Genomic DNA, 26,506 nt, shown 5'->3' with positions numbered 1-26,506 from the left:
TGTCACTATATTGTCTTGCAGCTCTGTATTCAACCCCCTTAGCACCCTATAGTTCAAACCCCACTCCAACTGTATCTTTATCTATCTAAATATGATATACACTGTGTCTTCTCAGAACAAGCTGCTGTTTCTGTAATTGACCCTAATCTCAGCTCATTCATCCAAAGTAAACACTGTAATCAGCCATGCTTCAACATCTATTCTTCATTCTGAAGTCTCCGCAAGTGAAATAGTCCAGTGGTTACAAATAGACACTAGGTTTGACTCCATACTAGCTGACCTCAGGATAGTTCTCCCCAACCCTTTCATTTTTATATGTAAGGTATTTAAATACAGTCTGGCTTGTAATAAATAAGTGTTAGCTATTACAATTTTTATTATTATACCTTTTGGTTGCATCTTTTGTCAGATTAACTGTTACCCAAACCTACTTGTACTTACAAAGTAGTTGTTGATATTTAAAAGCATTTTCTTCCATATTCAAATGAGCCTTTTCATCAATATATAAAATTGAACAATTGTATAAGATACAGAGACTTTTTAGTCTTTTAGTCTTCCTCTTTAACTCTGGTCAAATGACTGTTAAAATTTTTAGAAGTTAGTTTTCCATGCCCCATAGGACGTTTTTTAAAATCCAGTCACTCAGTAGGGTCAATGTCCAAATAATGTTACTGCACATCTGACTCTTAGAACAACAGCCTGTTTTCCTTCAGTTCGTCCCCACCTCCCTGGCATAAAGCACTCCATATAGCTTCACATCCATTAGCGTATCTGGAAATATTTTGACAACCCGAATATTTGTGAAATGGAAAACCGACAGATGATTACTACTATTGGTAATTTTGACAGGACCTCAACTATAGTGAAGTCTGGATTAGGAAGACTTTCTCTATGGGCTAAGAGAACATGAAGTAAAACACACTCAGTTTGATCACAATCTTAAAATGTTAACTGATAAGTCTCTGTATCTGATAAAAGTAGGAAATACAGGTACCTAAAAATGCCTTAGCTCTTTCAAACAAAGCTTTTATTACTACGGCGATATACAAGCTTATCTGTTTAGTATCTAGAACCAGACCTGAAAAATTCTTATTTGTGTATTCAGGGAACTGGGGACAGCATCACTAAAGAGGTTGAGACAATTGAGGGTTGAAGCACTTTTAATCGGAGAAGAGTAAACAATAATACCAACCGCTTTATAACAGCTCACCCAGTGGCTGTTGTCCTCCAGCCCTCAGCACAACCTCTCCCACACCCCCCTCCCTGCGTACCATTGAGTAAAGAGCAGGGTATCAGCAGCTGTCCATGTGGCTACCTGGTGGTAGGGAGGTTACCTAGCTAGGGCCCTGGCTGGCCATCCATGGTGTCTATTTTTATATGACTTATGTGAAATACTCCAACTTTGAAGGAGGAACAGCCAGAATACCTGGAACTGGGGCTGAACCATCCAGATGGCCAGAGCCTCACGAGCCACGGCTACAAGGGAGGGGGCAGTCAGGAGCCAGCCTATGTCAAGATGCAACCCAATCTGGGATTGAGGTGGATTCAGAGAGGGACCAGGCAAGGCCTGGAAACCTCAGTCCAGACTGTGCCCAACCCAGGCAATGGAACTCAAGCATATACATACACACACACATATGCGCGTGTGCTCACGCTCACACTCACACACACACACAGCAATAACATTACTGAGGAAACCTGGAGGCTATTAAATACAAAATGGCAGAGTTAAAAAAAAAAAGTGAAAACATTTCTTTCTTTGATATTCCTCAATGCCGTGCGGCCTCCTTAGTCACAGGAGTGTAGGTAAGAGGAGGCCCAAGAGGAATAGGTGGCCTGTGGCCCTGCAAGTCCACGTGTGCTGAAGTCCCCATCTCTACCACTTTACTCTTCAGTCCAGCAACTGCCTCCCATGTGCCCATTCACCAGCTTGGCACCATTACTGGAGCTGCTACCACAGGGACTTTTCGTGCTGGTGGTCATGTCTTCTTCCTCTGAGCTGCTCTCCACATCGCTGCGATCATCTTTAGATACCTAGATGGGATGAGGTCAAAGACAAGAAAAGTGAGGCGAGAACTTTTCTGGAATCACAAGAGAGTCCATGTTTGGGCGCTGTTCCCAAACTGGCCCTCCTCCTGCTGGCAGCTGACTCACAGGTATTACCTGAACCATAGCTACTATTATGAGCAGATCTGCCTGCTTTCTTGGTCTCGCCATCTTATTTCTTGATTCTTCTGCTGGGGTACAAGGGGTTTGTTTTTTTAGGACCAACCTAAAAGAGCCAAGATCCATCCACTGAGTCTTGGCATAATTTGAAGGAAACTCTAGACACTTCCCTTCTCATCTCAAAAAGTATGTAAGACCAACATAAGCAATCTCTATGGCTGTCATCACTGCTACTCTCCTACGGTGCTGTGGTAACTGCAGCCACTCATGTTAGTGCCCTGAGTTTTGCTTTACCATCCTATGGGCTGATTCCTAACTGGGTCTTTTTCGGTAGCCCTACTCTGCCTGGGTTCATCAATAATCAATGATGCTGTTTCTCCATTCTTTTCCCTTTCACCAGCAGCAAGACCACTTTTCTTTTGCAACCTCATCATCTCTAAGACTCACCAGTATGGTGAAAATGAAGTGGACTGGCAGGCAGTGAGAGATTTCCAGTTCCAATTATGCTATCTGTGAATCTTTACTGTCAACCTCAGGGTCTGAGCAGGTTTCCAATCTAAATTACCCTTAGTCTTAAACAAGCTACTTAAATTTCTCTACCATCCATGGGCCATAAAAGTAAAGGAGAAAAGCCAGTGAGTCCTGCGTCACACTTCTCGCCTTACACTGAAGAATAATGAACGTGAGTTGAGTGAAGGACGGGGGTGGTGCGAAGGGAACAAAGCTGCCATTGCCGCTGGCAGGAGTGGGGCTTATTTTAGTTTAGCTCTGAGATCTGTCAGCTTCTTATAGCTGTCGCCCATGACCACAGACAACAGACTACCTGGCTATTAGGAACTTTCCAGCAGAGGGCAGAGTATGTCTAAGGAAGTAAAGGGAAACTCAAAAATGGGGAATTAAAAAAAAAAAAAAAAATAGGGGGAAAAAGAAAGTAGACTTCTGCCTCTTAGGAAAGAATCTAGCAACTTGAGTGCCAGCCGACAATGGCCCTATGGCGTCAGAAAGAGGGCATGCTCGAGACAATACAGGGGAACAGAGAGGAAAGCAGGGAGAAAGAGAAACAGAGACATGCTTCACCAAATACTAGAAGCACAGATACACTTACATGCAAGAGATGAAACTTTCCAGCTCCGGCCAGGTATAGAGAAAAGGTAGGAGGTGAGAAAAGAGTGGAGAGTACAGAGTCTGGGTCTAATCCTTCCTGGACAGGTCACCTGGTCAGGAAAGAAAAGCAGGTAGGAGAGAGAGGCCCAGTAGCTACAAGAAGCACAGGCACACTAAGCAAGTTCTGAAACCAACTTTAGCCGTAAAGAACAGTGACAAAAGAAGTCTTATGCCTGGGTGACATTCCATCCTTTGTCCCAGAATTAGTGATTCCCCTACCAGAGCCCATCCCCTTGAGATTCTCCCATTAATGAAGATCGAAATCTCTACTACTTGAATTAATCACAGGCTGAATATTCAGAACTTTCAAAATTCAGTTAAATTTCATCATCAAGTAACACCTTTGTGCTTTGGGGCACCTGTTGTATAAAATGGATATTTGAAACCCTAAATACACACTTCACTTAGGACCCTTGTCTCATACAACAGTCGGGAGTGGGGAGGAACAACTGGAACTTAGTCCCTACTAAGTTAGTCCCAGTGTGGTCTTCTTGAGGTGGTCTGGGGGTACCACATTGCTCCTAGGATATCTAACACCTCTGCTTTTATAATTTTATATTGTGGTGCTCTACACATAATTTGCGCTGAAAACAAAAATATGAAGACCACTGAAGTAGCAGGTCAGGTATAAGAAATGGCTGTGGCTATAAAATTTAACTCTCTTCATTATTTTACAAGTCATCTCTATGCAACAGGAAAAAGATACCTTTTACATCTATGTCATGTCTTAAAAGGGTTAGGCCCTTGTACTACAAAAAAAGGCAAACAAATCTGGAGTCCCTGACTTTCTGCTGGGTCTGTTTGTGTAGATGGCGTTCACCAGGCTAGATGGAGAAGGTCCACTGATTGATTAATAGCTATCTTCTCCCTCAGCCTCAAAGAGAAAAGCTGTATTTTATCCTCACCTTTCCCCGGATCAAGGCTTTGAAAGCAATTCGTGCAATTAGATAGGACCAGATGACATGCAGAACTTGTAGGATCAGGAGAAGGCCATTGAAGAGCCACCAAGAGGGATAGGGTCCAATCATCTCCCAACTCTCAAAGAGGGTCGTGTTCAGAATCCTAGAAAAGGGAACCATTGGTCAGACACTTGAGTCCACACCAGACAGACAGGATGAAAGAGAACTGGGTCTTCTCCCCACACCTGTAAACTGACATTTCTGGGATATACACTCACAGTGAGAAAAACTAAAGAAAGGGACCTATGCAGTTTTCTATCTTTGGAGGCAGGTGAACCGCCTCCATTTTAAGAACTGATGGTACAACTCATTAATTGCTTCAAATATGTAGTTTCAAAAAATCAGGATCATAACCCTAAGATACTTAGCTCTTCAGGCACAAACAGGATAGTAGGTAACTAATTCCCTCAGACTAACAATTTCTAATCCACAGCATCGCTGACTTTGTACTGTAAAAAGTACAGAAGTGACAGTGGTATGTGTACATGCTGGCTATGGTAGGGGAGAGAATGTAGAGCAGGAAAACAAGTATAGTCTGAGAATTTGGCAATCAATGCAAAAGGCAACAAAGGAATTATTTAAGCATAATATACTTAGGTGTTCCTCAGAGGCTAAGTCAGGAAAACCACAGCAAGTCAGCTGAGGCACTGAATCAGATTACACCTCACTAGAAATACTGTACAAGGCAAATGAGTTCTTGTAGCATCCCGGATGGGTTTTTTAAGTTAGATGAAAAGAAAACGTATATAGGGTTCTTGGTGGTCTGTTCCCCAGATTGGCAAAAGGTGTCACTAGCGACCTATGTATCTATTACAGCTGCACAGTCCTAACACTTACCAGAATGGATAGATTCCTAGACGAGTGACCACAAAAACAGCACTGAAAACCACAAAAAGGGTGTCACAGAGACGCTGATACTTGGCATAATTGGCCAGCTTAGCTGCCTGGAGAAAGGAAGATAAGAATTAAGCTTGGGAGAAAATCAGTTCTCACATAGGAAGAAAAGAGGAAAAAGAAAAGAATGATGAGGAAGGTGGGGCAGGTCTTACCTCCAGCAGGAAGTCTGAGACATCATGGAGACACATGACCAGGGTCCCCACCCGGACCATATTGTTGATGTAGGAGAAGGTAATGAGCCCGATGGTGGCCAAGTGATGCACAAACATGATCAGGAAGTCCTAGGAGGGGACAGAAGTAGAAGAGGGATGCCCTGCCCTGCCCTCTGAGGTGCCCCTGCTCTGCTCCCCCTCTGTCTCTGGTGAAGCCTCTCACCCTCCGCACCTCTGGACTGTACCCTAGTTCTGTTTGCATAAATAAAAAAGTCTACTGCTTTAAAAGTGACAGTTGTACATCTGACATGAAAATATAGTCCACATGTTGACATGGTCTGAAAACAGCTTGCTACAAAAACAGCTCATGCCCATGTTGGGGAAAATATGTAACAGTCCACACACACTTATTTATAACACACAAATATTTTATAAATATGCACATGTATATCTATTTAAAAATGTATATAAGTAATGAAAGAAAATTAAATCTGGACTTATTTCCCACAAATCAACAGTAACCATCATCTCTCAATACCGGGAGTAGAGACTTTGTTTTACTTTTATTCATCTGTATTTTCCCAACGTTCTCTCATGTACGACTTATATTTATTAGTCCTATAATGAATATTTTAAGCACAACGCCCCAACCCTGAAGGCTCAACTCTGCTCATTCTCTACCTGAAGGAGCTGCCTGCTACCAAACTCCAAGCGGTGCGACACTTAGCCCACAATCGACATTAGTGCAACTCAAAGTACAGGAAGAATTGCTTTGCTTCGGTAATTACCAACTAAGCTGTGCACAATCGGTGAGCTAACAATGAATAATTCACCAGCTGTCAGCTTGACATAAAAGTCTTAGATATCCCTGCAATTGTAAAATGATTCTGCTTTACAAAGAAAATTTCAACCCAAAGGGATCAAAATAGGTTGGTGGAGAGCTAAACTCTTCTAAAAAGTTTCAGAGAAATGCTCATCAATTTATTTTACTGCGAATACTTCTTACTCTCATATTAAAACTCTCATTTCCTCTTGTCTCACATACGAAGATTAAATCTGTAAAAATAGGTAAATACCTAAGTTATTAGACATATTTATTAAGTATTTATCATCCCAGTGAAGGAGAGAGGGTGGGAGAAGACAGGTGAATTGGGGTAAAAGGACAAGGGTCAAGGGACAGTATGTTCTAGTTCTTGAGTTGGGGCTGAAAACACAAGTATAGATTCTAGTATGTTTTAAAACTTACATATATGTTAAAAACCTTTTTATATGTGTCATGTACTAAAATAAAATGTTAATTAAGGGAAACAGTCTCCTGACTGTTGGAGAATGAAAGCCATCTGAACTGAGTACTGAGCTTCTAGGTTACACGACTCATCTCCCAGATTAGTGCCAATACATTCCCCTGAATGCTAACCAGGGTCTTCTTCACCAAGGATTACCACTATATGAGGGCAGGTTAGGGAGGGAGTTGCTGGAACACATGCTGTACACTGACAAAAAAGGTGAAGAGTCTGTTTTTTCTGTTTGATTATACAAAACTTAAGTATTTTCTACCTTAATTACTAGGTGGCCAAATCAGCTCACTTCTCTAAATCTTTGTTACCTAAACAATAGCAAGAGAGTAAACTAAGTCACCTAAAACCTCTTCCAATTGACATTCTTTGAGTCACTAAGAAAGGAGAACAGAGAGACAACAAAGGTCTCATGTCAAACAAAAAGCCAGATCCAACTCTCCTGGAATCAGTTCTTTTATACCCAAGTTCTGAGAACCCCCAAGTTCTATATAAGAACCTTGGAGAAAGGTAAGGAAAAGAGTATGTTTCTTAGCTGGCTAACCATTCTCATCCTGGGATGCTGTCAATACTAAATACACTACATCATTATGAAAGAAAAAACAAGTCTCATTTCTGAGACTTACCAGGAGCTAACATTTTCAAATGTTGTGGTCCAATCAGGACAAAGAATCCAACACAATGGCAGTAATGGTAACTATTAGAAAGGAGACAGTAAATAAAGGGTTGAGAGAACCAATGTCCTTACCTTTCTTTTAATGTCTGTAAACTGAGAAAACATAAGGGACCAATAGAAGGCCAATTCCATGATGTAATAGTAATAAAGCCCACTTGTGAGAGGCTGGAAGAAAACAAAGAAGTTGTCAGACTTCTTTGAGTTTTTTCTGAATTAGAGAACCAAGGCCCCACATTATTAGATACCCATCTTCCCCATCATTTCCCAAGATCTGCAGTAGTGAGCAGACTTTGGATCGGTGTGATGACTTACAGCACTATCCTGTGTCCTTCAATGCACAAATCTTTAGCTCTCAACTTTAGTTATAGTTAACACATGCCCAGCATAATCAAGTCAGAGTATCTTGAATTCTAGACACTTAATAGTTTTCAGATTAAACTGGCACTGTACTCTCCCTATACCATGTCACACACACAAGACCCTTGTCTTGAAAGGGCTCAAGCTCCTACCTGGTAGGGGTAGCTGTGCCAGCACTGTCGGGTATCCCAGAACCAAGGTGACTAAGAGAAAAACAAGATAACCCAGGTCATTCTTGAACATTCTTTCCTGGATTAGTCATGTAATGCCCCCTCCCTCTAGGTGAGGGAAAAGAACAAGAAAGGAAAAGTAACTGACTTTGAATTCAGGGGTCCTTACAGGGTCAATAAATGTCTAGATTTCTCCTCTTGAACAACGGAATATCATTACAGACAGAAAAACCACATCCTCAGGTAAACAGGAACAGGGACAGCGTTGGGGTGGTTTTAGGAAGAAGCATCACTACCTGGGATCTGGGAGACAAAGACGATTCTATATAACTGTGAGAGATCTCTGTGTCAAAGGTCCAAAAGATTCGAAGATTCAGATACTCTAATGGAACTTTAATTTTAAGGAGTGTATTTTATCTAAACTGTTGAATTTATTACCATCTAATCATTCACAGTGTTGCCTTATTATCCCTTCAGGGGCTACAGGACCTGAAATGAGATACCCCATTTCTCCTTGATAGTGATCATTTGTACTCTTTCTTCCCTCAGGGCCTCTCCATGTTTATCAAAACTTTCAGAGAGGCAACTTTTGGCTTTAATTATTTTTTTCACTGTGTGACAAATGCCTATTTCATTAATACATATATTAAATAAATTTTTCCCTTAACCTCCTCTAGGTTTCCTTTGCTCTTGTTTCAAATCTTAAAGTAGAAACAAGATTATTGAATTCGAAACTTTCTTTTCTATAATAAACATTTAAGATACACATTTCTCTGTAAGCATGTTTTATTTAGCTGCATTCTACAATTCAAAATATTTTCTAACTTCTCCAGTGGTTTATTTCTTCTTTGATCCATGGGTTATTTAGAAGAAGAACTGTTTAACTTCCAACATTATCTTCTTATTCCATTATAGTCAGAAATCTATTTTTAAGGCTTTGATATTTCAAAATTTACTAAGACTTATTTTATGACCTATTACATAGTCCTAGTTGATGGTACATTTGAAAACTGAACGCAGTCTTCCGTTGCTGGTGTAGTGTTCTATATGTCAGTTAGATCAGGTTGGTTGATTTGTACTGAACAAACCTACTTCCTTAGCGATTATTTTGTCTATTGACTTAGCCCAGTTAGAGAAGAGTATTTGTGAGCTTCCTTCAGTTCTGCTGCTTTTGCCCAACTATATGCTTTAGAGGAAACTAGTGTAAAGTTTCCTCTAAAACAACAAAATGGTAATCAGGAATCAAAAATCTGCCAGGCTTCTTTGCATTCTGACAGTTAACTGGAAAGTAGAAATACTTGTCTTATCCACTTTTAAGGATTGTTGATTCTGATTCCTTTCTATAACTGGCTTGTGCATAAAAGAACAGGACTTCTGTCAAGTGCTTTGTAAACTACCACAAGCTAAGCTATTTCATCAACACTATTATTATTTGCCTTATTTAGGAGAGAAACAGTATAGTGATGAGGTTAGTAGAGTCAGGACCCAGTCAGAAGACAATTTATTGAGCATATGAACTTGAGCTAGGGGTATCACAAAAGGGTGGGAAAAAAAGATCTAAAGGTATTTAGAGATGTGGGCACAATGAAAACCTGACAGAGAATGTTCAGACTCACCGTCCAGAGAAATCGAATTCCATAGCAGAATATACATAAATAAAAAGTGAACCTCCACCTGGATCAGCAAAAAAATAGAAGTTAGGTACATACTCTTTCAAAAGAGCATCTCAGGCTAGGGTAGTCAAGCCTGCACATATGGGGATAATATAGTTACTAGTGAGAAACAGGGTAAGTTCTCAAAATAGGGATACTTAAATACTATTGCCTAAAAAAACCAAACATAGAGACATCTTCCAGTCTGTTTAAAACAGTGTACAAGTGTACAGTGGTTTTAATATACTTGTTTTCAATATCAGGACCCTGATGATAGTGCCTGATTTTTAAAAATTTTGCATGACATAATACTGCTTTGTTTCTTGAGGATAACGGGCAAAAACCCAGGGAAATGAAGTATAGGAAGTATGTTCAGAAAAGGGATGCTTCCCACCAAAAGGTCAATTTAGAGCCAGGCAGTCCTGTCTATGCAAACATCTAAGAGTGTGCGTCAGTACGCACATTGTGCTGTTACAGGAATTCATTCCCATATACTTTGGGGAAGAGAAATAAAATGAATCTATAGCTGTCTTAGTAGTAAACATGTCTAAGAAACTAAGGGTGACCAGTCTGTCAGTTTTCTTCCCTACCCGTAACAGACTAGCAGTTATCTCCAAAAGGAAAGCCTCAGTCCAGCCACATGCCCCCTTCTCCTCGTTTCCCATCACCCTTGCACACCTACATGCTTTCACAGAATTTAGTAAGCGTTGGTGGCTTGTCCTGATTCCTCCGACGGCGAAACCAGCATTGGATTTTTCGGACATCCCAGTCCAGTTGCTTTGACAAGCCCTGCAGCTTTTTCTCATCGGGATACTGTAGATGTATGGCTAGAGTCAGAACATCCCTTTGTCTTCAAACCTCTTTAAATTCCTTTGACTAGCTGAGTAACAAAGGAGTGATAACCACAGTGGCTCAAGTGATGTTTACCTTCCCAGGTCTTAAGTAGGAAGACCTACCTCACACTCACCTACACACATTCTTGTTCAGACTTCTAGCCAAAGCTGAGTAAAAAGATATTAAAACCCCAAACTGCAAAGACTATCAGTATTGCCCCCATCTTGATTATACAACTACATAAACAAAATCAAGATACGATATCAGGGCAGCTGTGCCTAAAACTCAAACGTATGTAAACTTGACTTAAGAGACTGGCACAAAGGTATTTCCCTGAGGAAAAAAGTTCTCCATATAGCATCACCCACAAGTGAAAGATCATCCCATCCTATGTAACGTTCTCTATCCCACCCCACCTAGAACAACCTTTAACATGAACCTTCCTCTCTCTTTGCCCACTTACCTTGGTAATAGATACGAACACCTTTTCAAGGATGGCATTGGGATGAGCCCGATGTAGACAAGTGTGCTGGATGCCAACATGGAGTGCACAGGGTTTGGCAATAAATCTGTAATGGAGAAAACCCAAAAGCCAATTTTATATATTTTGCAAAGCATGCAGAAAAGGTCCTGTTTAGGAGAGTGATAGGAGGAAAAAGGGATCATTTGGCTAGGAGCCAGGTTTTTGACTTAGGGCTGTATTGGACCATGGACTCACTTGAGAAATAACCTTTTTGTTGTTGTTGATATTTATTTATGCATACAAGAACTGGGGTACAGGCCAGAGGTATGGGGGTGGGTGGGTAAGGGGATTTACCAGAGATGAGTGGGTATTGGAATAGGCATAATGATTGAAATATACTGCTGAAGGAAACAGTGGGTGAGACAGGAGAGGTCTGCTGCACCATGTGGGGTCAGCTCCCTGGCTGGGGATTGAATTCATGCTGCAGTGGTTGTGGACAGCTCCATAGTACTGTTCTTTGACCCCTTGTGCCACTAAGGAGGCCCCTGAAGAGCTTTCTAAATACAAATATCCTGAATCATGGTCACCTCCCTGCCTAATGAAAAAGATTGTAGAAATACCTAGAACTTAGTCTTGAAAGGAATAAGGAAACTGGGGGGGGGCGGGGCGGGGGGCGGGTGTAAGAAGGAATACAGCTATTATTCCTCAATTCTACTGCCAGATCTACTTTTAAGTCACATGAACTTGGTCAATTCCTGGGTATCTGTTTCATCAACTAAAAGAAGAGGTTATAAAGATGATTTCTGACTTCCCCTCCCCCAATATGTAAGATTCCATAGCTTTATCATTGCTTATTACTTGATTATTAAAAAAAGCTCTTCAAAATCAAAGATTTTATTGTGAACATTAGCTTTAGGAAAAATTCCATATAGTCACTTTCAGTATCAGTCAAAACCAGTTTCAGCCCTCTTAGTATTTTAGTATTTATTTAATGAATTACTGTAATGAAGAAAGTGACATTTTAAATCAGAACTTTGAAAAAGTTCACATTCTATATCATTCACCTGGCATTTAGTATAACTTGTAAAATCACACGATAAAATTATGTTTGCCGGTATAAGAGAATGCACTTGACTGACCTATTTTCTTGATCTGCATTTGAATCCAGAGTTTATTATCTCTAAGGGAGGAACTGAGAAAAGAAACTTTATTAACCTTCCTCCAACAAAAAAACATATTTATCCTTATCAGCATTTCTGAGCCATGGGAAAACACTTAGAGCACAAAATCAGCCACATCTGTAACCCATTCTTCCTCTTCTAAACAAATGATACAAGAGTTTCATTCAAAGGTCAGTGCTAACTGCTAACAGATACTTTATTATTAGCTGGTATTAGTGTTCTGTGTACAAATATTTTATAGTCTTCGCTGCCCCACTCAAGTTTAAACTTCTTTTGTATCTACCAAGATTCTGTGCTCACCAACTGACAAACCACGGGTCTAGTGAATCCAACTCTTGATTCATAGAGCTCACTGGGATCCAGGATTGATCAGCATTTAGAAGAATGATTAAGAGCCATTCTGTTGCTGAATACCATTATCAGAGGCAAACGGGAGGCAGAGGGAGAGTCATCTTTCTCCTCTCAGCTACATTAACTGGAGACTGATCAAAAACAAAAGTGGCCTTTCCAATTTCTACTCTTTGCCCTGAATCCAGGCCTCTTCCTTAATTCAGAACAGGAGGTGATTAAGGGACCCCCTGCTAGGCAGACATTTTTCTAGCAGAGAGACTCTGAACATACTCATTTATAGGCTGGGGATACATCATCTACTTCACAACATCATTTAAAGATGAAGTTAACAATTTGAGTTTAGTTTAGTACCTGACACTTAGGAAATATTCATTAAAAGACAGCCATTATTATTTTTACTAGAAACAAAGTTCATTCTAGGCACTCCTGATAGTTGAAGGTGACAAGAACAAAAAAAAAATCTGTTTCGTACAAGGACAGGATTGTACTCCACTTATCTGGATAGCGCTAAAAGGAGTTTTTTTTATTATCCGGACTTTGGAGCAGGCATAATACCCTAGAGTTGTCGTTAGCTCATTATTTTGCTCTCATCAGTTTAAAAGTTCAATAAAGACATAAAGCTATTGATATCAAGTAGTTTCAGCTATATGGCGCCTAAGAAAACTTGGTTATCTGACCAGTATTTTCCGGGCATCTATTTTGTGCTATAGCATGAAGCACAAAACTATAAAATAAGGACCTAATGGAAAATAATGGTGCAAGGGGCAAAGTCTTAGTACTCTCAAGCTATTGGTGGCAGCCACTATAGCATGAGTTTGATTCCTGGCCTGGGAGCTGACCCACATGGCACAGCAGGCCACCCCTGGCTTGCCCATTGTTCAGCTCACTCTGTCTTTGAATACTCTCACCCCTGTCCCCCACCTAGACCCCAGTTCTTGTATGCAAAAATCTTAAAAGAAAACAACTTTTTCTGTGATAAAAATGTTAAATACATATTTATTCATTTAATGAATTACTCTAATGAAGAAAGTGACATTTTAAATCAGAACTTTGAGAAAGTTCAAGATGTTATAATGTTTTCACATTCTACATCATTCACCTGGCATTTAGTATATAACTTATAAAATAGGTATGTAGAGTGGTCAGACGCAAAGAGCCTGGGGTTCATTCTTTCTGCTAGACTGGTACTTCTCAAAGCATTGTCTGGAGAGGCTGGGATCCCACTGAGCCATTTGGGAGGTCTGCAAAGTCAAAATTTCATTAATCTATAATTTCATAATTATGATTTTCCTGCTCTCATTCTTCCATGTGTACAGTGACACTTTCCACAGGTTATAATGTATCAGATAATAAGACTATAAAAAATGTAAAATAACACTGTTTGCATTTTAGGGGAAAAGTTTTCATACAACAGTAGCTATAGTACCAAGATAATCAATTTGTTATTTATAAATGAATAAATATACATTTTCCATTTTAATTTTGAAAACAGTATATACTGATACATCATATAAACAGAAATACTCTGGGGTCTTTGATTTTTTTTCGTATTTAAAAGGAGAGAAGAGTAAGGGACACTTGCATAAAGGTGGGCAGAAAGAGCTACCGGTCTTAGATAATTTTTAAGAATGCAAAGGATTCCTGACATGATGGTTTGAAACTGCTATGGTAGATGCTACTGGGAAGTCAAACTTATCTCGTGACTCTTCTGGATCTGTTTGTTGCCCAGCTTCAGACTAATTTTCCTTTTGTGTTTGGTCTAAATGAGTGAGCAGTTAGTGGTCATTAATGCCAAGTTATTTCCTTCCGCCTGTCACTCTAGGATCATGAGTCTAGTGACCCAAACTGATTGTAGTGTATCTGTCCTGTTTCTCAAAGATCATTTCATTCTACCCCTTTCCTGCCCTCCAGACACATGGCAGCAGCTGACCTCAGCTTGGGCTAGTTGGGGCAGAAATTTCTTATTGCTTTACTTTTCATACTTTACTAACAAGGAGAGCTCTACTAACAAGTGTACCTTTGTGATTCACTGCCAATATCATTGATGGGTAGAAAGTCATACACAAATACATTTGAAAGTCCAGAACAAGCTTCTCAAATGTTGAACATGGCAACTAACATGAATGGTCATACTTCCCTGGAGACACTGAGGGTGGCCCATGGGGTAGCTAGAAACCCTGGGGCTTCATAGACCCCACTGTGAAATACAAATATGATTTTTCTACCTGTGTAGCAACATTAGTGAGAAATACTGGCTTAGCTCAATTTCTGGAAAAATAGAAAGTTTCCAAATTAATATATAAATATACAATTAAGAGAGTGGTCTTATACAGACTGATTAAAGTGATATTATCGCCAGATGAAGAGGGAATTCTCTGAACTTGCATGCTGTACACAATACATGGAGAAGACAGTAAAGATGTTTAAACAAAGATTTTTAGGGCCAGTGAAGTCTGCTTAGAAAATGTATACTTAGGTACCTGAGCAGCTTATGAAAATCCTTCCCCAAGACACATGTAACCTCAAGAAGCAGAGTCTCACAGGAAACAACCCCAGAAAGACTTTTCCTTTCACAGCCAAGGCTTTAATAATGCAATCACATTAAAATGTTTGGTTTCCATAGGAAAGATAAGGAAAAGAAGAAGAAAAAAAAAAAAAACATTTGGGCAGCACACAAATACTAAAGCAAAGTGAAAAGGAACACAGTGTACTTAGGGAACTTTGTGATACTGGCTTGAGGAGGGACAGCAGTAACAGGAGGAAGTTACAGGTAGCTGCTGGCTTGGTCAGACGCCTGTGTGTTCTGCTAAGCTTGAATTTTATTCTGTAGCTGGTGAAGAGTCATTGAAAGGTGGAGGCATGGGGTGAAGAAGAGACCAATGGATCTGTATATTAATAAAGAAGTATGATCAGTCAGGCATTGTAAAAACACCATATTCTAAGTGAGAAAACACTACTAAGGCTAGAGAAATCGAAATAGTGCATTTGAGAAGAGATGAGGAAGTAAAATGGAGAGCTTGGTGACTGAAGAGGCTAAAGAAAAGGAAGAATCAAATGTGCCTTCCACATTTCTGGTTTGGGAAACTAAGCTGAACATGGTGTCCTTGCCCCCTTCCTCACCCTACAATACACAAAAAGACCTGAGAAAGAGAATACAGGCAGTAGTTGAAAGGAGAGTAAGGGTAGACGTGACGTCACAAGAGAACAGAGGTCAGAATCCTGGGAACACCAGCTTGAGAGGTGAATGTGGATGCCTGGCTCCCCTCCCGCAGCCACTGCAGTGCACGAGACAGCACTGGAACCAGGAAAGAGAGGCGTAGGGGCGCTGGAGGCTGCCTGTGTGGGAACACAATTAGACCCGGGCAAAGGAGACCTAAGAAGCAGGGAGGCAAGGTGCCATCATGTGTTTCTGTGCAAACTTTGCTGGGAAGAGCACAAGCAGCATGGGAGGCGGATGTGGTATCTGTTAAAAAGGAAAAATCTGAAGACATAAAGGTGGGCTGGCTATGAAAGAGAAATAAAAGTTTATATCCCCTGAAGGGAAACAAAAAAAGTTAAAAGATCTGAGAGCACCCAGGAGAACTTTTAGCTTTTTTCTCCTCTTATTCTTAGTTATAAAAATCAGAGAACATCCTGGCCTATCCCTTGGTGAGGCTGCAAGGAAACTGGGAGAGACACAAGTAACACTGCTGAGATGAACCAGTCTTAGGAAAAGAAGCTAGCTACCTTGAAGGGAAAATATGAAGAGGCTACTGCTGCACACCGAGCTAGAGGAAAGCCTGATGCGGCTAAAAAGGGGCTGACAAGGCAGAGAAAAGAAAAAGAAAACAATGAGGAGGAGGGCGATGACGATGCTGGTTCTAGGGCAGTTTTTTTTTTCTGTCCTAAATACAACTCACTCCTTTTTTATTATTATTTTTAAGATTTGTTTATTTATGCATACAAGAACAAGGGTATAGGCTAGAGAGGTGTGTATGTGGGGTCAGGGATGGGAGAGGATTCTTCAGAGATAGAGTGGGGAGCAGAACAGGCGGGTTGTCTGAAATATGCCACTGAGAGGAGCAGTGGGGAGACAGGAGAAGTCTGCTGCACCATGTGGCCAGGGATTGAACTTTGCTGCAGGGGCTGCAGATAGCTTCATAATGCTGTGCTCTTAACCCTTTGCAACACCAGGGAGGCCCACAACTCACTCCTTTTAAAGAAAAGAAAAAAAAAAGTGAATATAAGGTCCTACAATTTTTGTTTTGTTTTGTTTCACAATTGACAAACTATGGGATGTTTACATCACCCCTGGGCTGGTGGTATTTTCAGCTGCTCTGACTTTGCCTAGTAGCGCATGAGAGCATAAATCAGCATGGGAATTTAAAGCAGGTGATGACTGATGCTCAGCATAAAACAGTTGTAAACGGGGATGGGAATTTTTTCACCTTCAGCTGTCTCTGACGCAGACTATACAAAGTAATTGTTCTGTTAACTGAATTATCAGCTTTTTGCTGACATCGTGGCTGCTTTTAGGTAAATACATATATATTTTAAAGGTGAGGTTAGGGGCTAGGAAGGTCAGAGGTGGAGTTATCAAGTGAGAAACAAAGATGTCAGTAGCCACTGGATTTGGCAATTTGGAGACCTGTGATAACCATTGCCAAAGTCAAGTGGAGATTTAAAAGATACTAAGTAGTGAGTTAAAGTGGTAAGACATATGAGGAAGAAAGAGGTAGAAATAGCAGACTCAAGAATCTTGACTACGGGGACTCCCTAGTGGTGCAAGGGGTAAGTCTCGGCACTATGTAGTGCAGCATTAATGGATTCCCAGCCAAGGAGTAACCCACAGGGCACGGCAGACCTCTCCCTCTCCGGTCTCACCTGCTGCTCCCCTCAGCAGTGACTTATTTCAGTCAGTCTTCTTGTTCTGTCCCCTACTCTGTCTCTAGAGAATACTTTCACACACACATACCCCTCATACTGTGGCCTACACCACAGTTCTTGTATGCAGAAATAATCTTAAAAAAAAAAAAAAAAAAAAAAGAATCTTGACTATGAAGAGAACATCTGCTTTTTGTATCAGAACCACTTTATCAGAAATACTTTATCTAAACCTAACATTCCTGCACTTCAGATCCATTCTCTTCCTGATCAGAAATTTTATTCTATTCATTCCTACCTTCTTTTGATAATCTTCAGCTTCACTCTCTACTTGTTTCTTCTCATCAGACCTTAAAACATGCTCAAGGTTTCCCACCTTAAAATATTTGTCTCTATCCCTAATACCCTTTGGCTTTCTCCCACCCCACAATTAAAGTTATTGAAAAAGCTGTCTCCTATGACTTCCCTTCTAACTCCCACTCATACCTCAGGCCTCCTCCCTCTCTCATCTGGCTTCAGTTGCTTTACTCCCCTGAAGCTACTCTTGCCAAAGTTGCCAATGGTCTCCTTATTGTGAAATCAAATGGATGCTTTGCAGCCCTGTATCCTGCTTAACCATTTAGCGCCATTTTAATTATTGACAATGCCCTCCCTCTTGAAATTCTCTTCTCTCTGCCATACACCCCTTTTCTCCCTCTATTTTCCTGGCTGAAAAACTAGACAGCTTGGTATTCATTGTTAGTTATTTTGGGCAAGTTACTTAGATTTCTCTGCTTCAGTTTTTTCCTCTATAAAATGAGGAAAACAATGAGGATTCAACATTAAGCACTGAAAGCAGTGTTTGAGACAGTACTTTTTAGATGCCAACTTTTAATATCAAATACTTCATGGCTGTTAATGTCTCCTGGTGAAAACATGGTGTTTTCTTAGGGATCTGTGCAGGTTCTTTCTTATTCTACACACTCACCCTTGAGTCTCAAAGTCTGCAGACTCTAGAAGGACTCAGGTGATAATCAGAATTTTTAAAAAAAAAATTATATCCACCCTAATAACTTTCTGATAAACTTCAAGATTTTCCTGGTTAAGATTAGATGAACTCATAGGACATTTTAATATTCTATAATGAAATGGATTGACATTTGGAAGTCTAGTACTTAGTGAACCCAGTCTTTTCCAAAGGAACAAAACATGACATCTAATAAGTGCAACAGAAAAGGAAGGAACAGCTTAACACTTATTTCCACACTGCAACCAACCTTTAAGAAACTACTACTAGTGTTTTGGTACAGTAGCAAAGAAAAAAAAATAATTCTTTCCACTAACTTGTATTATATTTCAATCTAAACAAGTATTACGAGAGCATAAATGCAGAGCCAGTGAGGAGATTCCAGCTGTCTTCTATTAAGGCAGACATTAGGGAGATTCGCAATACTGTAAAATCAATACTATTCTCAGTAAACTTTTTTTTTAAATAATTGCTTTCAAAAATGTTTGTGTTAACATGTTAATTGGTTATTTTAAATGAAATAAAAATGGATTTCTTAAATTTCTCAATTTTAATTTCCAACCTGGAAAATTAGGTAGATGTACATAACCACTATTAAACAAAAGCTCACTGGGACCCCTCATAATTTTTTAAGAGTGAAAATGAATGCTGAGAACAAAGTTTAATAATTACTAAAACTATCTGCTTGTGACCTTCTATACGTATGTAATCATAGTATATTTGCATCGATGTCAGTGTTATTTCTCCAAGTAAATTCCTAACAGGATAGTGGACATCTCTTGTTCACATTTGTTTGCTATGCGCAAGACACTACATTTTTCAAGGGCACCTATACTACTACTTCCAACATTTCTTGCATGGTCTGTGCAATCTTTGCGGTTTCATCTGAGGACTTTTATTTTTTCAATTGACAAATTTGGTCTTGAAACAATGCAGAAAGAGAATAAAAAGAAAAATACTTGACAATAATATTGCAAACAGACTATCTCTCTCCTCTTCTCCCACTTGCAACGGTTATCTTCACTCAGACCTGTAACAGGGACTTTAAAAGTTGGGGTGACTAATATACCTGAGCAATCTGAACCTACTTGGTACTGTGATGAGAAAAAAGGATCAGCCTCCTGTTTACATCTGACCTAATAAGAGAAATAAGTCTTGAAGTAGCAAGACTAAATGTATTAAAATGCTTCAGAGAGGCCCTCCCTGGTGGCGCAGCGGGTTAAAGCACTGCACTAAGAAGCTAAGGCCACTTCCACATGAGTTCGATCCCCGCCTGCCCCGGAGGTGATCACATGGCGTGGCAGACCTCTCCTGACCTGCCCGCTGCTCCCTTCAGCAGTGTGCTTCGTCGATCTGCCTGTTCTGCTCCCCACTGTCTCTGGTGAGGCCTCTCACCGCCCCTGGGCCTCTGGCCTGTACCCCAGTTCTGTATGCACAAATAAATAAATTAAAAAAAAAGAAATATTAAAAAAAAAATGCTTCAGAGAGACACAAACTAATTTAAGACTAAGTTATAGTTTTATTGTACAAAAGCTAGAGAAAGTTTTACTTGCTATACAGCAATTTTCTCTAAGTGTGACTGACTGGACAACGGTGCCAGTCCGAGATAGTCATTAAGAATTCCCTCCTTTTCTGACATACCTTTCTTTCAGTAAGCACTAATATCTTTTTAAATGGATGTATGATTACATAACTCAGTGCATTTGCTTCAAACAGAAATATATGCCAGCACCAAATAAAAGTGGTTTAGAGAAAAAGGTTAACAAAAAGTTGTTTCTCCAGATGTTTTAACCATCCTTCACAGCCAAAAATACAAAATGTTAGTGAAACAATTTAGTCTGTATTTCAGCTAGCAACTGTTGAAAGGAACTGGATCACCTCCTCCAGACTCCCATAACTTTATGCACATATTAATCATACTGTTTTTTAACTATTGAAGGGAGCCCATGCCTTTTTTACCTTTTTATCTTTGACACAGAATTTGATGTCTGGTATATTTTAAATTCTCAATATTAATTGTTGAAAAATGAACAGATAAGCAAAAAGATGAAAGTTAATTCTCGACTGGAAGGAGCACTTCAAAGAAACGTGCCACCTGCCCTCCTGGGTCATCAGATAACCCATCAGCTCTGTACAGAAGAAAAGTCACTGAGTTCTGTGGAGTCAGTAGAAATTCAAGTTAATTAGTTTCAGTTTATAGCCAGAGATTTCCCAAAAAAGAATGAAATACAATCATAACTATCTGATTTAGTTTGAAACCCCATGTCTGAAATTGAAACTTCTTCCAAATGCTCACGCTACCAAAAAGCTAAAGAGTACAATGAAAACCCTTTTAAAGAAAGGCCATAATTTTGCAAAGAGATGCAACAGTGTGATTATTCTCACTACCTGATCAGGGCTGTGCAGTGCTCCATTACATTTTACTACTTGACAGACTTGTTTGTTTACAGATTGTTACACACCTGACTGAGCAGACACAGAAAAGCTTAACTACATACAGAGCAATACTAGACTAGAAGGCACAAAGTTGAAGGCTAGGCATAACAATTACGACTAATTTAGGTTGTATAGGAAATAATTTACATAAAAACTCCACTTTTACTACAACTTTTCAGAAAGACTATTATTCAAAGCATGATCTGATGTGCTTTTGTCAGCTTTTCTGGTCCCAAAAGACTGAATCAAAAGTGAGTTTACATTAAAATTCTCTTAGTTATTAATATTTGTTTGAATCACTGTCATCAACATTGTTCAATAGAAATGAGTCATATGTAATTCATATTTTCTAATAACCACATTAAAGAAACAGGTGAATTTTTTATAATATACTTTAACCTATGTCAATTTGTAAACAAGATTAGAAATTGAGGCACTGAATGCATCTTTTAAAAAATTAAAAATTAAGATTTTTTTTCTGCACTAAGCTCTTTAAATCTGGTATTTTACACTTAGAACATATCACAGTTCTGACTAGTCAAATTTTAAAACCCCAAAAGTTAGCTGGAGGCTACACTGTACAGAACAACATAGTTCTAGATTATTCAGAGAGAATACTTCTTAGCTAGGAAAATTGGTTTCAGATTTTTTTTAGTCAGAAGTGATTATGGTTAACTTTTTTTGTAGTAATGCCTCAGGAATTTTCTGAGATAAAGTGTGAATTTAAGCAAATTCAGAGACCAAATGCAGTGAATAATTCAGAAAAGCTTTTATCTGCCTAAAAATACTGGAAGACAAAGTCAAATTTCCTTCCTGATGTATAACAAGGTACAGATTTCACTTTCTGCCTCCTCTTTGTTAATTTTTTTCTTGACCTATATAGGAGACCCTGCTTTTCTGATTCAGGAAGTGGCTAAAGCAAAAATATCTCACATGTTTCTTTTCACAGTGACAAATATACCGTGTCTCCAGGGATAAGCCAGGAACCTGACCTCAGCCATTACAGTATTCAGGGCCGTCTTTGTAGCATCAACACCCACTGTGCAGAAAGGGCTGGGGAAGTAAGTTTTCCCAGGGAGGAGGAAGCATAAGGCTTTTGACCATCTGGAGCTTATTAAGAGGATTCTTAGATAATGTAACCTAACCATCTTTTTCAATCTTGCTCTGCGGATCCACAAAGCAGATTTAATTTTATGATCTACAAGTCAATAATGCCCATCAGAATACCTTTGGGACGCAGTGGAATGAATGGTTGTTTCCTTTGTCCTTACAGCCTTGATAGCAGCTCTGTCCATTATTTTGTCAAGCCTCTCTTCCCTGTCTGGAGGACCTAAAACCACATTTCTTTGAAGTGCTCCTTCACCTTTTAGTCGAGAATTAACTTTCATCTTTTTGCTTATCTGTTCATTCTGCAACAATTAATATTGAGAATCACAATGCAGTGATTACACAGATGGGGTGGCGGGGAGCAGCAAGCCAAGTCAGGAAAAGGAAAAAGTTCTTCCTCCCCTTAGTGGAAGTGGGAGGGAGAACAGAGGGTGGGAGGGAAGTATGTAGTGAGGTAGCAAGACTTAAAAGACAAGACAAAACCAAAAACGAAGTGTTAAGAAACATGCACGAAAAGTCACTACTGAGTCTCCCTGGTGGCACAAGGGGTTAAAAGCCTTAGCACTATGAAGCTATCACAGCCACTGCACCACGAGTTCATGGCCAGGGAGGTGCCCCACAGGCCACAGCAGACCTCTCCTGTCTTACCTGCAGGTCCCCTCAGCAGTGTATTTCAGTAGATCCACCTGTTCTGTTCCCCATTCTGTCATTGGTGAACCCTCTCACCCCACCCTCACCCCACCTAGACCCCACCTCTTGTATGCAGAAATAAATAAATTTAAAAAAAAAAGTGAGCCATTACTGGTTCCCTGTTACTGACAGGCCAGCAAATGAACCTACCTATTCAGTCGCTTGAGAAGGCTCTTTTCAATCCTCCAGTGAGGCTGCCTTAACAGTAATGAGAAGGGATTTTCCACTGAGCACTTATCTATCTCCTATATAAATCAAAAAATAATTTCCTCTGGCAACATAAAGTTCCCGTTGAAATCATGCAAGTAAATGAGTCTGTATATCTCTGATGATGATGTACTTGAGGGACAAGATACTAAATTTCAAGCAATGTTCTTATTGATAAGCTACAGTTCAAGTAAGACCCACTGTTCCCTTTAGCTCTCAATCACCAACATAGTATTAGAAACAATCTTTAAGAACTCATGGAAGAGTTTTTACCTCTCCTTTGAAAGAGTAGGGTAAGCAGAAAGGTATGTGGGCAGAGGAGAAAGAATACAGTGGTAGAGGGGCACACAGTGGTGTGGTGGCACTAAACCACAGACATCAAGGAATTAAGAGTTCTACTTGTCTGAATCAAGTCACTCATCTATTTCAGAGTGAAAACTCATCCCCCAGTTACTCTTCTGGACATCTCAGTAGGTAAGGATAAACATTCAGTTATCAAATATTCAATAAGTATTTGCTGACCACATGCTATTATAACCCAAGGCATTATGCAAGGTGCAGGTCAACACAATGCAACCAGTCAACAAAGCCCCACAGAGAAGAGCCTCTATTCTTAGTAGACAGGTAAATCTACCTGCTGCTCCTTTAGTGAAATAGCTAGACACAAACACTTCACGTCCCTGTCAGATGAGGCAGCAATTCTTGAGTGAATGTGGGCACAAATAGTATATAGCGGGGCCTCCCTGGTGCAGCAAGGGGTTAGCTATCCGGACCCATGAGTGCAATCCCCAGCTAGTGGCACAGCAGGCCTCTCCTGTCCTGCTGCTGTTCCCCTCAGCAGTGTATTTCAGTACATCTGTCTGTTCTGCTCCACACTGTTTCTGGCGAACCCTCTCATCCCCCGCACCTCTGGCCTGTACCCATATGCATAAATAAAAAATAAATCTTAAAAAAATAAAAAGGTTGGAGTTTCAGCACTTACAGTTTATGATTACTACATATATTGCTCCTATAAACTAAGTAGATAGGAGCTGAGAAATAAAACATAGGAAAGAAGACTAGTTATACCTTTGACACCATTTCCTTCTTTATAGACCGTTGCAGTAAGAGAACTGTCAATTTAGCAGTCAACTCTATTGCTAAACTAAGGTAGTATTTTTTTTTAAATCTTGATTTCTAAAGGGGAAAACTTCTCCCCTTTACCCATCACAAAAGGTTTTATTTTTATTTAAGATAGTATGTTTTTAAAGAGAAACACAATAGCAAGACTGCTTGTAAGTTAGCCAGGAAATACATTAGAAGTCTTTCAGCTCAGTATTCACATCCACCCTCACTCCCCTGACACTGGGGCACCATAGAAACATCCAGATAGAATTCCCACTGGTAAAGGATCCTTTCCAGTGGTTCTGCCAAGGGATATATATCTCTAGCTATCTGGGAGAACTCTTTGTGGAAATCTAAAGGCAAACATAAGTTACTTAAATGGGTGTTTGTAAGTCCTATGCTAATAAGGCAAAGAAATTTCCATATTGCTACATGTTTATATAAAAAGCAGAGAATCTTTTCCAAGGACATTGAGCCCCTTCCCCCCAAAATGAATTGTGTATTTTCCTTTCTGTTTATGGCACTTTTTTTTTAGTCCTCAGATGCTAACGTGGAAAACACCTGGGTTTGCTCCTGGGTGGCTTGTGTCTCCACACAGAATACTCAGCATGACTGCAGTTAAGAAATCAAGATACTGGGGTCTCCCTGGTAGCGCAAGGGGTTAAAACACAGCACTACTATCCATAGCCACTGCAGCATAAGTTCGATCCCCACCCAGAGTGTGACCCACACATGCAGCAGACCTTTCTTTGTCTTACCTGCTGCTCCCCTCTCCAGTGTATTTCAGTCCATCTGCCTGTTCTGCTCCCCCCTATTTCTAACGAATCTTCACACACACGCGCACACACACACATCTCTGGCCTGTACCCCGGTTCTTGTATGCATAACCTTAAAAAAAAATGAGACACTAAGTTCCTAGGAACCCAGAACTAAATTAGATTGTTACAGATTTCATTTACTTCCTTTAAAAACACCTTTATTTCTGCATTTAATGCCTGCCTGAGCACTCTGATGTACATTAATAATTTATGAATAAATAGATGAATGAGTGGTTATATAAAATCACTTTTGTAAGTTTTTTTGTGTGTGTGTGTCAGAAATGGTAGGATAATCAAAGAATCCAAAACAGGTAATACTGAATTTTCAGAAGAGTAACAGATTATAGTCCCATCCTAGAAACAGCATTCCTGCTCCAGGTAAATACCAAACCAACAGAAGATGTCAAAGTGCCAACCTCATTACCTGAGACCTCTGCAGAAAGAAGCCTCCTTTTCCTGGAGTCTGAGTAGACTTGATCAAGATCACCAACCACTAGGAGTCTGTTACAGGGAAACCCCCGTGTGAAATGGGCTGGTCTGAGTGTGGGTCCTCACCCACGCTTAAACGGGACTTAGGAGATTCAACTGCAGGCACACACAAAATTGTTGGGGGAAAGCATGTCCAGAAAACTCCACAACACAGGTTTTATGAAGTCGACACATTAAGTCCCTGGTGAATATCTGTCTTACACAGTAGATTACAGTCACTAACTCAAAAAAAGGAAATTACTTTTATCTAGAACACATGGCTGAACAAAGTACGCTGTGATTCTGCCAAGCCTCTTGGAAGCTGACTCAATACAGCTGTCCTCTAGTAAGCCACTCGGCGCTCCATCCTTTCCAGATGACCACTCCTTCCATTTTAGACCTCCAAGGCCTGTTCCGCAACCTATCTAACACCTTATCTTACTCTGGGAACCTCGGGCTCTACCACACCTTGTCCCTACCAGATTGCTACTCTCCGGCTCCGGCGGAATTTTATTATCTCTTTCACACACACCGTTCTCGTGTTCACGAGCAACAAATCAAGGCTGGGGCCTAACCCGCCAACTCTCAGAATCTAAGGGGTCCTCCCAAGTCTTGGGTCCCCACGAGCCCGCTCCTTCTGCCTGGAACATCTGGCTCTTGCCTTGACCCCTCAGCTTCCACGACCCCAATTAACTCAGGTTCCCCCAGTCCTTCCCTGTTCCTCGCTTTGGGGTGTCTGCTAAGCTCAGTCAACCTGTTTCCTGTGCTGAACCGATACCTCGGGAGGCGGCCTACGAGACCCTCCCAAGCGCTGTCCGGAAACTCAGTTTCAACGGGCGCCGCGTCCCCCTCGACGCCCGCGCTTTCAGCCCCACGCCCCCGACTCCCAGCTCCACCCAAGCTCCGCGCCCACCTCCGCCGCCCCCCAGGCAGCCCGCGCGGGCCGGGCTCCCCAGCCCCTGCTTCCGGGGTTGCCCCGCAGATCTGCTTCCGGTGCTCGGCCGCGCGCCGCCGGCGGCTCCGGGACCCGCGCCCCCGGCCCTCCGCGCCGCTAGTCGCGGGCTCTCACCGCTCGAAGAGCAGCCTAACGGAGAACACGCCCGCCGCCAGCGGGAACACCGCCAGAACGTGCCGGGCCCGCGGGTAGCCGTGGCCATCGCCCGGCCCCTCGAGGTCCGCCCAGCTCACGTTCCGGGGCAGCCAGAAGCGTTCGCTCCACAGCCAGCCCCACAGGAGGCCCAGGTTTCCTTCCAGCGCTGTCGCCATCTTACGCCCGCCCCGCGGCCACCGCCGCCACAGCCTCGGCTGCCGCCAGAGCCAACGGAACCCGCGGGGAGGCGGCCCCGGGGCGGGGCCGTGCTGGCGGCCACACCCTTCCGGGCCCTTCAGTCTCCCGCACTTGTCAGCCCGCCTTCCCTGGGGGGCCGGACCTCTCCCCCGCGCATCTCGCCTCCCGGCCCACGGCGCCGTGGACCCCGCCCCCCGCCTCG

General features: G+C 41.2%; 1 protein-coding gene across 4 annotated transcripts; it reads right to left on the bottom strand.

Annotated features, from left to right (window-relative positions):
• Positions 1 to 352: 352 nt before the first annotated feature.
• CERS5 (ceramide synthase 5) lies at positions 353 to 26,430 on the bottom strand. 4 transcript variants are annotated; one of them, XM_012732568.1, is made up of 12 exons: positions 26,086 to 26,430; positions 10,786 to 10,891; positions 10,171 to 10,301; positions 9,453 to 9,510; positions 7,819 to 7,869; positions 7,382 to 7,474; positions 5,339 to 5,467; positions 5,127 to 5,233; positions 4,236 to 4,392; position 3,742; positions 3,272 to 3,294; positions 353 to 2,034 (listed from the first exon to the last, which is right to left on the bottom strand). In XM_012732568.1, exons 1-12 carry the CDS (start codon positions 26,280 to 26,282, stop codon positions 1,885 to 1,887), a joined length of 1,203 nt encoding a protein of 400 aa, XP_012588022.1. In that variant the 5' UTR covers positions 26,283 to 26,430; the 3' UTR covers positions 353 to 1,884. The 4 variants fall into 4 exon arrangements, with proteins under 4 accessions (XP_012588022.1, XP_004692819.1, XP_012588021.1 ...); XM_012732566.1 differs by lacking the exon at position 3,742 and having other exon boundaries at positions 1,949 to 2,034; positions 3,272 to 3,380; positions 26,086 to 26,429; XM_004692762.2 differs by lacking the exons at positions 3,272 to 3,294; position 3,742 and having other exon boundaries at positions 26,086 to 26,429.
• Between the last annotated feature and the right edge of the window lie 76 nt (positions 26,431 to 26,506).

Source organism: Condylura cristata, unplaced genomic scaffold (assembly GCF_000260355.1).
Source record: "Condylura cristata isolate star-nosed mole 26May11 unplaced genomic scaffold, ConCri1.0 scaffold00034, whole genome shotgun sequence".
Classification (NCBI taxonomy): Eukaryota; Metazoa; Chordata; class Mammalia; order Eulipotyphla; family Talpidae; genus Condylura; species Condylura cristata.
Note: the sequence above shows the minus strand (reverse complement) of the source record. Positions and strands in the feature narration are given on the sequence as shown.

What these genes read in the sequence shown, in the direction of transcription:
- CERS5 (XM_012732568.1), bottom strand. Translation starts at nt 26,282, where the DNA reads ATGGCGACAGCGCTGGAAGGAAACCTGGGCCTCCTGTGGGGCTGGCTG. An exon ending in TTACAGACATTAAAAGAAAG is followed by an intron (nt 5,468 to 7,381) that starts GTAAGGACATTG and finishes GTCCCCTCCTAG; the next exon opens with GACTTCCTGATCATGTTTGT. An exon ending in GAAAGTTTCATCTCTTGCAT is followed by an intron (nt 2,035 to 3,271) that starts GTAAGTGTATCT and finishes CATCCCATCTAG; the next exon opens with GTATCTAAAGATGATCGCAG.